Source organism: Dipodomys ordii, unplaced genomic scaffold (genome assembly GCF_000151885.1).
Source record: "Dipodomys ordii isolate 6190 unplaced genomic scaffold, Dord_2.0 Scaffold79, whole genome shotgun sequence".
Lineage (NCBI taxonomy): Eukaryota > Metazoa > Chordata > Mammalia > Rodentia > Heteromyidae > Dipodomys > Dipodomys ordii.
The window spans coordinates 4,844,752-4,858,507 of NW_012267295.1; the positions used below are offsets into that span (position 1 = coordinate 4,844,752).

At 50.8% G+C, this 13,756-nt stretch overlaps 1 protein-coding gene across 1 annotated transcript in view; it reads left to right on the forward strand.

Moving 5' to 3' along the window:
• Positions 1-13,756, forward strand: part of Myh9 (myosin, heavy chain 9, non-muscle) — an 88,930-nt gene that overhangs the window by 68,882 nt on the left and 6,292 nt on the right. Inside the window, exons 19-34 of the mRNA XM_013024854.1 lie at positions 315-475; positions 1,184-1,292; positions 2,451-2,582; positions 3,377-3,583; positions 4,026-4,163; positions 5,192-5,315; positions 6,815-6,986; positions 8,298-8,510; positions 8,899-9,043; positions 10,168-10,374; positions 10,581-10,685; positions 10,925-11,077; positions 11,287-11,535; positions 12,486-12,698; positions 12,815-13,027; positions 13,554-13,715. Of these exons, the coding sequence (XP_012880308.1) occupies positions 315-475; positions 1,184-1,292; positions 2,451-2,582; positions 3,377-3,583; positions 4,026-4,163; positions 5,192-5,315; positions 6,815-6,986; positions 8,298-8,510; positions 8,899-9,043; positions 10,168-10,374; positions 10,581-10,685; positions 10,925-11,077; positions 11,287-11,535; positions 12,486-12,698; positions 12,815-13,027; positions 13,554-13,715 (2,703 nt within the window). The remainder of the gene's footprint in view (positions 1-314; positions 476-1,183; positions 1,293-2,450; positions 2,583-3,376; positions 3,584-4,025; positions 4,164-5,191; positions 5,316-6,814; positions 6,987-8,297; positions 8,511-8,898; positions 9,044-10,167; positions 10,375-10,580; positions 10,686-10,924; positions 11,078-11,286; positions 11,536-12,485; positions 12,699-12,814; positions 13,028-13,553; positions 13,716-13,756) is intronic.

Consider the following 13,756-nt stretch of genomic DNA (forward strand, 5'->3'; position numbering starts at 1 on the left):
CCCTTTCATCTAAATGTTCGTGGTTCCTGGCTGCCTCCTGTGGGAGGGTGGCCCAAGTACACTTCAGTGGAGCGTGATTCCGGGGTACAGAGGCAGGAGATGGAAGAGAAAACCTCAACATTGCCTTCAACCCCGAGGTCCTGTGTTTGTTTCCTCTGAAAGTCGGGCTTGTCACTGTGCTGGAGCCCACCTTCTCCTCTTCTCAGTGTTCCTCAGCCCTGCTCTCTCTCCAGGAGCCCTGAGACTGTTCTCAGCTGTCTCCTCCTGGCGTCCAGAGTGACACCGAGTCAGCAGCATGCTTTCCTCCCATGCAGATCAAAGCCTTGGAGCTTGACAGCAACCTGTACCGCATCGGCCAGAGCAAAGTGTTCTTCCGGGCTGGTGTACTGGCCCACTTGGAGGAGGAGCGGGACCTGAAGATCACCGACGTCATCATAGGCTTCCAGGCTTGCTGCAGAGGCTACCTGGCCAGGAAGTATGTTCTGGGGTCTCCTATACTCCCCTTCTCTCAGGTCCCCCCTGCCTGCCCTCCTGCTGTTGAGCAGCATCTAGCCAGCAGGGGTCAAGGGCCATGGGCTTTTCCTGTCCCAGTGAGATTAGAGGACCTGAAGGGAAGTGGTGACTGCTTGCGTTTGCTGTCCCCATAGCTTCTGTGCTCTGTGATCCTGTGTCACCCTATGAGGGGGACAGCACTATTCCCCACCTGTCCCCAAGGAGCCCTGTGTTTCTGAGGAAGAGGTTCCCTTGGGTCCTTAAGGAAGGCCAGCCTCCTCACTGCAGGCGTGGCAGCTGCACACAGGTCTGCATCCTGGCTCCCTATGCCAGGACTTGTCCCAGTGTGATCTCAGCCCTGGGAGGGGAGTATAGTTTGTGGTGGTAGAATAAGTAGAACCTCATTTATCCTGAGCCCTGCAGCTAGTGTCTTTGTACAACATCTTCCTCTCCCTATAACAGCTCAGACACAGACCCTGTTGGCTGGTAAAGTTAAGGACTCCCCAGGAATGGGTGGGTTAATGGCCTGGATGATAGCATGACACATTATGCTGAGTAGTCTGTTGGTTCATATGAGGCCTTTACCCTGTGAGCAGCTTAGTGGTGGGGAAGCTCTTGTCACCCACTGTTGGGACCAGTGATCTGTGGTCAGGGCCGTCAGGTTGTGACTGTGTCCCTCCCTCCCCCACAGGGCTTTTGCCAAGCGGCAGCAGCAGCTCACAGCCATGAAGGTCCTGCAGCGGAACTGTGCCGCCTACCTCAAGCTGCGCAACTGGCAATGGTGGAGGCTCTTCACAAAGGTGGGTTCCAGGGCTGCAGCTAGGTGCTCCACTGTAGGCCTCGTGGGGGGCTCACTGCCCATTGTGTGAGACATACCTCTAGGTCCCCTATGCCTGGCAGCACCCTCCCAGAACGTCCTATCCTGTTGGATCCATAAGTATGTAAGCCAAGGCATTTATTGGATATGAGTGGCCAGATTAGCCCAGAACCACTCCCCACATGTAAGGATCCATGCATAGTGGCCCACAGTACAGGAGGTATTGTCTCCTGATCCAGCTTCACTCAAAGTAGACTGGCTCTCCCACCACTTTTAGAACTGTTTAGGCTGTTTCTTTTTGTTGTGGCTTGAACTCTGGACCTGGGCTCTGTCCCTCAGCTCTTCAGCTCAAGGCAAGCGCTCTACCACTTGGGCCACAGCACCACTTCCTGTTTTCTGGTGGTATATTGTCTCATGGACTTTCTGGTGGTATATTGTCTCATGGACTTAAAGTCTCATGGACTTTCCTACCTAGGCTGTCTTTGAACAGCAATCCTCAGATCTCAGCCTCCTGAGTAGCTAGGATTATAGGTGTGGGCCACTGGTACCTTGTGGCTATTTTTATTTATAATAGATGGCTTATAGTCATTTAAGAAGCTAACAAGCAGAAAGCATCAAGAAGAAAAAATTCTCCCATAATCCTTTTTACTCCAACAAACATAGTGGATTCTGACTTATTCTTACATTTTTCTCACTCCCAATAAATCTCAGCTCTGTATAATAAGCTGTACACGTTCTTACATGGCTAAGCTTTGACTTGTATAAACAGTCTCAAATTTTGTACTTTGTATTTAGAATTCCTTGTCACTGTCAGTTTTTAGAAGTCTATGTGCTGTTCCCCAGAGGACATACCACAATCATCTGGCTACTTGTCTAGTGACGGGTCTCAGTGCCATTCCTAAGTCTTGCTATTAATGAGAATGCTGTGTGAACACTGTTGTGTGTACCTGGCAGTGTAGTTAGTGAGTCAGAAGAGGCCTTTCTGACTTCTAGAAAGGTTGTCTTGTTAGGCCTCCTCCCCCAGCCCATCTGGTTGCCCCTTGCTTTTGTCCCAGAGTTGAGAACAGCTTTGTTATGGTTGGCAGGAGTGGGCATCTTCTAGTAGAGCTTGACTCCACCTCTTCCACCTCCCCTTTCCTAGGTTAAGCCCCTGCTACAGGTGAGCCGGCAGGAGGAGGAGATGATGGCGAAAGAGGAAGAGCTGGTGAAGGTGCGGGAGAAGCAGGTGGCTGCCGAGAACAGGCTCACAGAGATGGAGACATTGCAGTCTCAGGTGAGTGTAAGCCAGCGGCAGCAGCTGTTCCTAGTGCTGCCATCTGCTGTCTACCAGTGGGAAAGCAGGTTGGCTGCTTAGGCAGTGGTTCATATTCTGTGGGAAAACTGCAGCCAGAGTCTCAGCAGAGCCTTGGAGGTTTGGGCAGGAGGGAAGCCACTCTGCTCAATATAAATGTTCAAGGACCAACTTCAAGCCCAGCTCACCATGTCACTCTTAACCCCTTCCTAGGGGTCTTGGTTTGAAGGTCTTAGGGAATGGCAAGGACTGAGGACATATTATCAATGGCTGCCTGGGAGGTTAAGCACTCTCTTATGGAAGCTACTTTTCTTGTTTGTGCATTCCTTGCCAGCTGTGAGCCTGAGTGCAGAACATCCATCCAGGCTCTGCTTGAGGAATTTACTCATCTGCTTTCCATTACTATAACAAAATACCTGAGATGAACAACTTAGCAGGAGGAAGGGTTTTGTTTGGGCTTATGGTTTCAGAGGGATGCTTGGCCTCATTGTTCCTAGGCCCATGGCAAGGCAGAAGGTCACGGTGTATAGGGCCTAGTAGAGCCACTCACCTCCTGGTGGCTGAGACACAGAAGAAAGGACAGAGACAATGAGACCAAGGTCCTATTGTATCCTTTCTGGGCACGCCACCCAGTGACCTTCCTCCATCTAGGCCCTACCTATCTTCTGAAGTTTCTTCTACCTCCCAGTACTGCCATCTTACTGCCATCAAGCCTTTAGTACCTGGCCAGTGTGAACCATCTCAAAGAACTTAAGTTCTCCATGTGTTCTTTGCAGCTTATGGCGGAGAAGCTGCAGCTGCAGGAGCAGCTTCAGGCAGAAACCGAGCTGTGTGCTGAGGCTGAGGAGCTCCGAGCCCGCCTTACTGCCAAGAAGCAGGAGCTGGAGGAGATCTGCCATGACCTGGAGGCCAGAGTGGAGGAGGAGGAGGAGCGTTGCCAGCACCTGCAGGCAGAGAAGAAGAAGATGCAGCAGAATATCCAGGTATCGTATCTCCTGTGGGGAGAGGGGGAGCAGGTTGCTGAGGGGTGGCAGAGTTTAGAGTCTTTGGGGAAAGCAGCAACATGGACAAGCCCGGGGCACACAGAAACCATCCTCACTGTCCACTTGGCAGGCCTGCAGAGATTTTTCTCCCAACACATGCCCCTCCAGTCTCAGGAGCCCCCCAGGTCTCGAGTGTTGCCCAGTGGAGCATTGAAACCTGTGGACTTCCTCTCTTGTTTTTGCTCTACCAGCCCAAGGCATGGGGGTCCTTGGGCTCTGCCCCCCCTGCCTGTTCCACTGATGTAGAGCTGGCTTGGGGAACCCTGTCATTCTGCATCAGTGCTTGCCTCACACTCCCAGTTCACATGTGGGCCCCATGAGTAGAGCTGAGTTGATCATTGTGAAGTGTGCCCATCTTCTCATGGTCTCTCCACCCTGGCAGGAACTTGAGGAGCAGCTGGAGGAAGAGGAGAGTGCCCGGCAAAAGCTACAGCTAGAGAAGGTGACCACCGAAGCCAAGCTGAAGAAGCTGGAGGAGGACCAGATCATCATGGAAGACCAGAACTGCAAACTGGCTAAGGTGGGGAAGGGCAGGGCAAGATGACCCATCCCTGCCCATCTGTCATCCCCATGCCCTCCCCCCAACCCCCATCCCCCCAAGGGCCTCACCATTGTTTTGTCTGTCTTGCCTGGCTCCTGAAGATCTTCTACAATATACACACAGCACTGTGGCTCTGCTTAGCAGGAGTTGCTTCTCCTGTGGTACCTGTGACCTCTGGCTGCTGAGGTCCTAAATGAGTTTTCTAATGAGTGAGGAACCTAGAGAAAGATTTGCTATTTCCCCATAGTGAAGCTCTTCACCCACTTCTAAGAGTTGGTTCTTGGTGGCATAGCATGTGTCAGTCACTGGTGGGAATAGGGCACTTGTGGCTCGGTGCAAGCACTGCCATTCCTGAGGAGGCGATGGTGTCTTCTGTGAATGTCCCTGTAAGTGTCTGTCCCAGTGAGCAGAGCAGGGGAATGTGTTAGAAGAGGACAGAACCAAACAAAACACTGAATTCCCAGAGGGCCAGCAAGGGAGGTGACAGGATGCTTGCCTGACAGCTAATTATGTGGGGGTCAGGAGTGAGATCAAGATGGCTGGTTGGGGAACATGCAAAGAATAAGACCCCAGAGACAGCTGCACAAAGCGGTTGAAGATGCAGCTCTAGCATTGATTGAGGCAACAGAGAAGCTGGCATGGTGAGGTAGTAAGTCCTGTATGGCTTCTTCTTATTGGGAAGGGCCAGCTGTTCCTCTACTAGTTGAAACCCAGAAATTGTCTTACCTGAACCTAAAGGGGGCATGTAGGGCCAAGAGGGGCTTGGACATCCACAGTTTTAGTTCCTAGGGAAGCGTATCAAGCTATTTCTGGAGAGCTAATCAACTTTTGAAGTTGTCTATTGATCTAGTAAATACTGATGAACTGGATATAGTGGCTAAGTTTGCTGCTTTTGTCTCCAATTCCAAATATCTGGGCAAGTCATGCTTTGGGAGAGTTTAGGCATCTGTCTTCAGCTGACATTGAACTCTGACCTGCCCCCTGCCTCTGCCCCTCTCTCCCCATAGGAGAAGAAACTGCTAGAAGACAGAATAGCTGAATTCACTTCAAACCTCATGGAAGAGGAGGAGAAATCCAAGAGCCTGGCCAAGCTGAAGAATAAGCATGAGGCAATGATCACGGACCTGGAAGGTGAGGTGTACCAGGAGGAGCAGCCCCGAGGCATCCCTGGCTCACAGAACAGTTCCCCCCACCCCCCGGTACCCCCCCCCGCCCACCGCTGCCTCAGGACCCCTAGCTGCTAGGCTTTAGGGGACAATGTCTATTGCCACAGGCTGCAGGCTTCCATTGGTGTGGGCTAGACACGCCCTGCGAGAGCAACGTTCATTGTGAAGCTTTGCTTCCTCTGTTGTCAGCCATCACTATTTCAGAAACTTGAGATTTCCCAAGGGAGTTCCAGGTGACCCCTGAACTGACTGGCTCTGTCATCTACCAGCTAGGTCAATTGTCACTTAGTGTTTAATCTCTGAGCCTTAGATATTCTTGCCTCCAAAGGCTCATGGTGATAGAGTATGTGTATATACTGTGAAGCCCACACCACTATGGGAGCTTCCATCTCAGGCCTGATGACATAGGGTCAGCTGACACGGGGTGCTAGGAGGACTTCTAGTGTGGTGTCATGCCTGGCCCTGCCCACTCCTCCTCATCTGGACAGGATGAGTCAGCTGCTATGGGGAACAGGTTCGGAGATAGGGAGGCCTCTTCTTCCACAGATAGCTCCCTCACCCAGGAGGGACTGAAGGTATTGACCATTGAGAGGTCTAGGAGCGGCATACTTGCTAGTTTAACAGACTTAAGAGGATGCTATTAGTGTTTGTGAATCTAAAGAGCCATCAGAAAACATGTGCACTGCGTGGGCATAAGAAAAATCAGTCACTGTCTGGTGAGGTAGGGGCCCTGCATGCCTTGGCCTGGAAGTTCGCTTGGACCCTTTGAGAGTCACAGGCACAAATACTCAGTGATGTTGTTCATGGAGAATATGATCAGCACAACCCAAAAACTTACCAGTTATAGAATGGGTAACTCAGTACAATGCCATTCAAGATCAGAGTCCAATGAATGTCTTCAATGATACTGATTAAATCAGGGGTCTCAGGCTCAAGAGCGGGTCTAGGGAGAGAAATCACCCTTATTAAGCACTTTTGAAGGGCCGGGTCCCATTCTTTGTGCTTCTAAGTTGTTGACTCATGGAGCCTCAGTGCAGCCTCACTAAACAGGTTGTCTCGTTATTCATATGAGGTGCCAGAGGGTCAAGTGACATTCCATGACATTCCAGAATTATGAACCAGACACTGAATCCTGATCTGCTCTTCTGAGTTCTTTTATATAAGTTTAGATTCATGAAGAATGTGGTATAGCCGTAAATGGAAACAAAGGAATAAGAAACAAACTTTGAGGAGTCACCCTGGCAGGAAGGATGGGACATGGCCTTTAGAGATGCAGAAGCCTTGGCAGCCTGTGACAAAGCTCTAACTTGTATCCCTGTAGTCTCCACACTGGGCATGGGTGTTGTGAGTGAGGACCCTTGAAACCTTCAATGTCTTTTACAAATGCTCGATATGCAACGTAAGTGACTGAAAGTATGAATGAAGCCAGCAGCCACTGAGAGCTCTGTGGTCCCTCCCTGGCAGAGCGCCTCCGCAGGGAGGAGAAGCAGCGGCAGGAACTGGAGAAGACCCGCCGCAAGCTGGAGGGAGACTCCACGGACCTCAGTGACCAGATTGCCGAGCTCCAGGCACAGATAGCCGAGCTCAAGATGCAGCTGGTCAAGAAGGAGGAGGAGCTGCAGGCTGCTCTGGCCAGGTGAGATCCTGGCCACTTCCCAGTGCCAGTGCTTGCAGCTAGCTTCCTGCTGTTCTCAGTGTACCAGCAAGCCACGAGCAAGCTTTCTGCTGTCTTACAAGAGCCAGATCACAGCAGAACACTTCCTGTTTGTTAACACAGTATGATGTAGCATGTCTTTGTCTTTTGTTTGTATTCCTAAAAGTTATCCAGAGCCAGGCACCAGTGGCTCACACCTGTAATTGTACCTACTGAGGAGGCTGAGATCTGAGGATCATGGTTTGAAGCCATTTCTATTTTAGCACCCAAAAAGCTGGAGTTAGAGCTGTGGCTCAAGTGGTAGAGCATTAGCCTTGAGCACAGAAGCTCTGGGGCAGTGCCGAGGCCCTGAGTTCAAGTCCCAGGACCAGCATAAAAAAGTTATTCACAACTTGGTCACCAACCTCAGTTTTCTTCTCCTTTTCCTTTTAAAATTTATTCATTGTAGGTATAATATTTACCTATTTAATTTTTTAAATTGTTATTATGAAGGCCATGTACAGAGGGATTACAGTGACATAAGTCAAGTAAAGAGTATGTTTCTTTTTGGACATTGTCACCCTTGCCTTCACTCGATCCTAGTTTATAAAATTTATTTTTAAAATAGACCTTTTAAAAACAGCATATTTAAATTCACAAGATTGAAGGCACAGGGTTTGCCCCTGGACCTTAGCCTCCTCTGGAGTGGTCCATTTGATACAATTGATGATTAACACTGAGCCCCTTATTATTAATCATCTAAATCAGGAGGACATCTTCATAGACTGTAATATCTTGTTTCCTTTTTATTATTTTTTTATTGAGCATTTGAATTTATCTTGTATCATTTTTGCCTTACTGTAGTTTGAACTTGGTGCCTCACACTTTCTTGTCTGGCACTCTCTCCTTGAACTGTACCTCCAGCCCTGTTTTTTTTTTTTTTCCTGGTTATTTTGGAGATAGAATTTCATGTACTTTCCTTATGGCTATCAACCTCCTAAGTAGCTAGTATTACAGACATAGCTGCTGGCACTTGGCTAAACATTTAAAATAACATTTAACGTTATGAGTCTCAATTTGGAAAAAGAAGTAATTGCTACTTTGCAATTCGTAAAGTAGTAATTTGCTCTTAATTTTCTCTTATAGTGTAGTATTTGCTCTTAAATCTTCTCTCAGGTGTTCTGAAACAGATACTAAGTTCAATGCTTATGACTACCAAATGCAGCTTTGGCTGCACTTCCCTAAGCCTCCTCTGTACACTCTGTTGCTTGAAGGTGAAAATATTTTCATACTATTGGTATTGGTCTCTGGCAGAGTGGAAGAAGAAGCTGCCCAGAAGAATATTGCCCTCAAGAAGATTCGGGAACTGGAATCCCAGATTTCTGAACTCCAGGAAGATCTAGAATCTGAGCGAGCTTCTAGAAACAAGGCCGAGAAACTGAAGCGGGATCTTGGAGAAGAGCTGGAGGCCCTGAAAACTGAGCTGGAGGACACTCTGGACTCCACAGCTGCCCAGCAGGAGTTGAGGTGTGCCCTGGGGCTGACCGGCTGAGTCACCAAGGATGGGGGGAGGACATGTGGTAGGGGATCCCTAGACGGGATCAAACACCGCTAGATGGGGAACAGACACATGGCTGCCTCAGAGAATGTGGACGTTGTGGCTCCTCAGCACCTTTTGTTGAAGAACCCGGTTCCATGTCTGGGGTGAGACACTTGGGCTGTATGGCTGCAAAGACATAGAGGACTTGATAAGTCTCTGCCTGCTTGGGCTACAGGGCCTGAGGAAGGAGGTAGTGGTAGAGAAGCTGTCTATGCCTTTGCCAGGCTTCTTGGTGGTCAGTACAGAACCCAGGGCCCGGGGTCAGCGTCGCTCCAGGGTCCTCAGCCTCCATTCCGAAGACATTTCTCTGTCTAGGTCCAAACGCGAGCAGGAAGTGAACATCCTGAAGAAGACCCTGGAGGAAGAGGCAAAGACCCATGAGGCCCAGATACAGGAGATGAGGCAGAAGCACTCGCAGGCCGTGGAGGAGCTGGCTGAGCAGCTGGAGCAGACAAAGCGGGTAAGTTCCCCAGTGTCCGGGAGTTGGGCTGCTTCTGCCCTGGGGGCCTCGCAGTGACTGACCCCCACTCTGGACCTTGCTGCCTCTAATCTAAGCCTGCAAAACAGCACTCCAGCTGGTAGCTAGAGAAACCTGTGCAAATAAGTACCCTCATGCCACCGTTTCCTGTCTGTAAAGAAAATGATAGGTTGACTCAACTGATTCTGTGAACTTGACTTGATGTTGCATGTAAAGCATTTAGATAATAAGGCCTTAATAAGTCATTGTTGCTGAAATACTGTTGTCTGTTCATCAGTCTGCCAGAATAGAAAGCTTCCAGGAACTGAGCTGACCCAGAACTGTCAGAGGGCCTTAGTGGGTCCCTTTTCTGATGTAGGAGGGTTCTCTTGAACACTCAGAGCTTGTCGTCAGCTGGCATCTTACTGAAAATGCAGGCAGGACTGTCCCTCCAGCTGGCCTCTTGGCCAGACAGTGTGGCTGGACAGCATCTTTACAGGACAGCTTCTGCCTGCTGGCCTTGGGCTCACCGTCACTGTTGGTGGCCTCTTAGAGCCCTTAAGGGTTCTTGCATGTGGCGCCTGTAAAACATGTGTAGAAACATACCCTGTCCATTTGTCTCCCTGTGGCCTTTGCCCATGCAGTGTATAGAGTCTGGCCTGTTCCTTAGTGTTACTGTCACCCAGAATGGCTTTGTTTGCAGTCTCTCAGCATCCATCTTCACTGTCTCGGGGTCTAGCCTACTCTGGAACTAGCTCTAGCTAAGCTCATTTGGTGTAGAAGGATTGTTGCATTTATTTTGTAGGATCCACTTCCATATTCTTTTAAATAATGTTCTGTTAGAATTGCACTTGTCTTTAAATATTGCTAAACTCGGACCATTACAACAGTACATCATACTAAAATATTCCTTCCATCCAGGGAGGGAGGTTGGGCTGGATTATTTCTGAAGATAGGAGGATTTATCTCTCACCTCCCTCAGAGAGAGACAAGTGCCTTACTCAATTGTTGCTTTTGCTGTAAGGCAGTATTTCTGGAGCTAGGGGCGGGACTCTTCCACCGTGGTTAGGGAGACTAGGTGCATACCAGGGTCCAAATGCCCACTTACCTTCTTGCTGTCTCACCAGGCGAAAGCCACCGTTGAGAAGGCAAAGCAGACCCTGGAGAGTGAGCGGGGAGAGTTGGCCAACGAAGTGAAGGCCCTGCTGCAGGGCAAGGGTGACTCGGAGCACAAGCGCAAGAAGGTGGAGGCCCAGCTGCAGGAGCTGCAGGTCAAGTTCAACGAGGGAGAGCGCGTGCGCACGGAGCTGGCCGACAAGGTCACCAAGCTGCAGGTGAGGCTACTGCTGGAGCCCCAGCCTAGACATGGGGGTCTCACCACAAACTGAGTCATGGCCCAGATCCAGGTGTGTTACCCCACGCCCTCCCCCCATGCTAGCTCCTCAGCCCAGCTCTTGTGGTTCGGCTTGTGACTCAGGACCATTCTGTGACAGCAGTTATGGCTGGGTTCACGATCCTTGCTACTCCCTTCCCCATGTAGGTTGAACTGGACAATGTGACCGGACTCCTCAACCAGTCTGACAGCAAGTCCAGCAAGCTCACTAAGGACTTCTCTGCACTGGAGTCCCAGCTGCAGGACACTCAGGTAAGGACGGTGAAGTTGGCTCCTCCTAGGAGGGCCCGTGGCAGGCCCACTAGGCCTTAGCTGACAAATATCTGGGCCTCCATCATACAGTGCATCTCTTCATCCATCCTACTCCTACCTCTCCCAAGATCCTCCCAGCTCCCACTAGTCTATACGTGACTGTCCACTGAGCCAGGGCTGCGGCTCTAAGGTCTGGCCTTGCTCTCCTGAGCATTGCACTGCATCCTTGTCTGGAGTAGGAGCTGCTGCAGGAGGAGACCCGGCAGAAGCTGAGTCTGAGCACCAAGCTGAAGCAGATGGAGGATGAGAAGAACTCCTTCAAGGAGCAGCTAGAGGAGGAGGAAGAAGCCAAGCACAACCTGGAAAAGCAGATTGCCACCCTCCATGCCCAGGTATGATGCCCTCTGCACAGAAGCATTTTCTTGTTCTTGTGTGGAAGAGGGAAGCTGTATGTATATCTGTGTGTGTGTGTGTGTGTGTGTGAGTTTGTGTGTGATTTGTCCATAACAGAGGAGTTGCCTCCATAGTCCCCCATCATGTGTAGCAAGCCAGCCCCGCATGTCCAGCGTACAGTGTATCCTTATTCCTTGCTCCTACCTAGGTGACTGACATGAAGAAGAGGATGGAGGATGGTGTGGGGTGCCTGGAAACTGCAGAGGAAGCTAAACGGAAGCTTCAGAAGGACCTGGAAGGTCTGAGCCAGCGGCACGAGGAGAAGGTGGCCGCCTATGACAAGTTGGAGAAGACCAAGACACGGCTGCAGCAGGAGCTGGACGACCTGCTTGTGGACCTGGACCACCAACGACAGAGTGTGTCTAACCTGGAGAAGAAGCAGAAGAAGTTTGACCAGGTTGGTGCATCAGCTCAGCCACTTCACCACCCTCCTCCCAGCACCCCGGCTTAGGACAGAGGCTGCAGTGACGCCAGCAAAGCCTGCCAGGAAGCTTTGTGGGGTGGAGGCGTGTGTGTGTGGCCCTCAGTCTCCAGCTTGCTGGGCGCATGGGAAGAAAGTAACAGAAGGAGGGTGCTTCATGTGATGGTTGTAGAAGTGGGTTTTGTGTTTTTTGCATGCATCCAGCTCTGTCCCTCGTTCCAACTATCTAAGACAGTTAAGGAAATACAGACCCTACTGGCAGACAGAGTAATACAGTAAGAAATTCAGTAATTGGCAAGTGACTGTCAAATCCTGCACAGCACCTTTTTGTAGATAAGGTTTTGTTGAATTCAGTCATACTCGTTCACTTGCATGTGCCTCTGGCATGTAAACAGTCATTCTGTGCTGTAGTAGCCTTGCTGAGTGATTGCTAAAGACTGTATAATCTACAAGCACCAAGCAACATACTCTCTGGCCCCTTTATGAAAAAGGTTCCCACCCCAAAGAGTAGTGAGAAGTGGGGCAAAGCAAGTAGGAAGTAGGAGAGCATAGAGCCAGCATGATCCATGTGACAAGCAGAACCATAGGGGTGGAAGCCTCCTTGGAGGAAGACTGCACACAGGATTCAGACTCCTAAGCAGTGCTTTTATGAAGAAGGATTAACTGTTGATTATCCTGGAGAACCAGAGTGTTTCCAGGTTCTCTGAGTGTTTGGGTATGCTTGTTTCCTGAGTTCTCAAAGGGGCATTGTGTAACATAAAGGATTGTTACCAATCAGTGATAAAATTAAACTGATGCTCAAACATAATGGCCAAGCAATGCCTTTGTCTGGCTGGAGACACTGGACGGTGCAGCTCTGGGTCTGCTTGTCTTGGTGCTTGTGGTAGTTCTCAGTCTTCACCCCATGGTACCCTCCTCTTTCCCAGCTCCTGGCCGAGGAGAAGACAATCTCTGCCAAGTATGCAGAGGAGCGTGACCGGGCTGAGGCAGAGGCCCGAGAGAAGGAGACTAAGGCACTGTCTTTGGCCCGGGCTCTGGAGGAGGCCATGGAGCAGAAGGCAGAGCTGGAGCGGCTCAACAAGCAGTTCCGCACAGAGATGGAGGATCTCATGAGCTCCAAGGATGACGTGGGCAAGAGCGTGAGTGCTGGGCCTGTGGATGCCTCGAGAAGACCTTGAGTGTGGATATCATGTGGGAGTGTGTGCAATGAGTCCAGAGCCTCAGGTGTCTGGCTGACTCAGGCTCTCGGGTGCAGGTCCATGAGCTGGAGAAATCCAAGAGAGCCCTGGAGCAGCAGGTGGAGGAGATGAAGACCCAGCTTGAGGAACTGGAGGATGAGCTGCAGGCCACAGAGGATGCCAAACTGCGACTGGAAGTGAACCTGCAGGCCATGAAGGCCCAGTTTGAGCGGGATCTGCAGGGCCGCGATGAGCAGAGCGAGGAAAAGAAGAAGCAGCTGGTCAGACAGGTGTGTATGTCCTGTCCCTGTCCTGTCCCTCTCACAGTCCTCCTACCCCATTCAGTTTCTTTTTTTTTCTTTTTTTTTGGGGGGGGGGGTCCAGTCGTGGGGCCTGAACTCTGGTCCTGGGCGCTGTCCCTCAGCTCTTCAGCTCAAGGCTAGCACTCTACCACTTGAGCCACAGCACCACTTCCGGCTTTTTTCTTTTTGCTTATGTGGTGCTGAGGAATCAAACCCAGGGCCTCAGGCATGCAAGGCAAGTGCTCTACCACTAAGCCACCTTCCCAGCCCCCGCATTGAGTTTCTAACAGAACTCTTTCCTTGCTCCACCCAGGTTGTGTAGGCTCCTGGATTCCCTTCAGTGCCCTTGCTTCCCAGTCTTCCCTTTCCTACCTTGAGGCCCAGTGACTCATTCTGAGTTTTGATAGTAATCCTCAATGGCCTTGGAGGCTTCATGGTCCCACAGGGCCGGCCTGGGCTCATGGCTGAAGTGAGCGCCACGTGGCCAGCCTCTAGACCTGTCACTGTTCCCCAGGTGCGGGAGATGGAGGCCGAGCTGGAGGATGAGAAGAAGCAGCGCTCCATGGCAGTGGCTGCTCGGAAGAAGCTGGAGATGGACTTGAAGGATCTAGAGGCTCATATCGACACAGCCAACAAGAACCGGGAAGAAGCCATCAAGCAACTGCGGAAGCTGCAGGTGAGGCCAGGCTGGGCCAGTCAGAGCTCAGTACTGAGGCT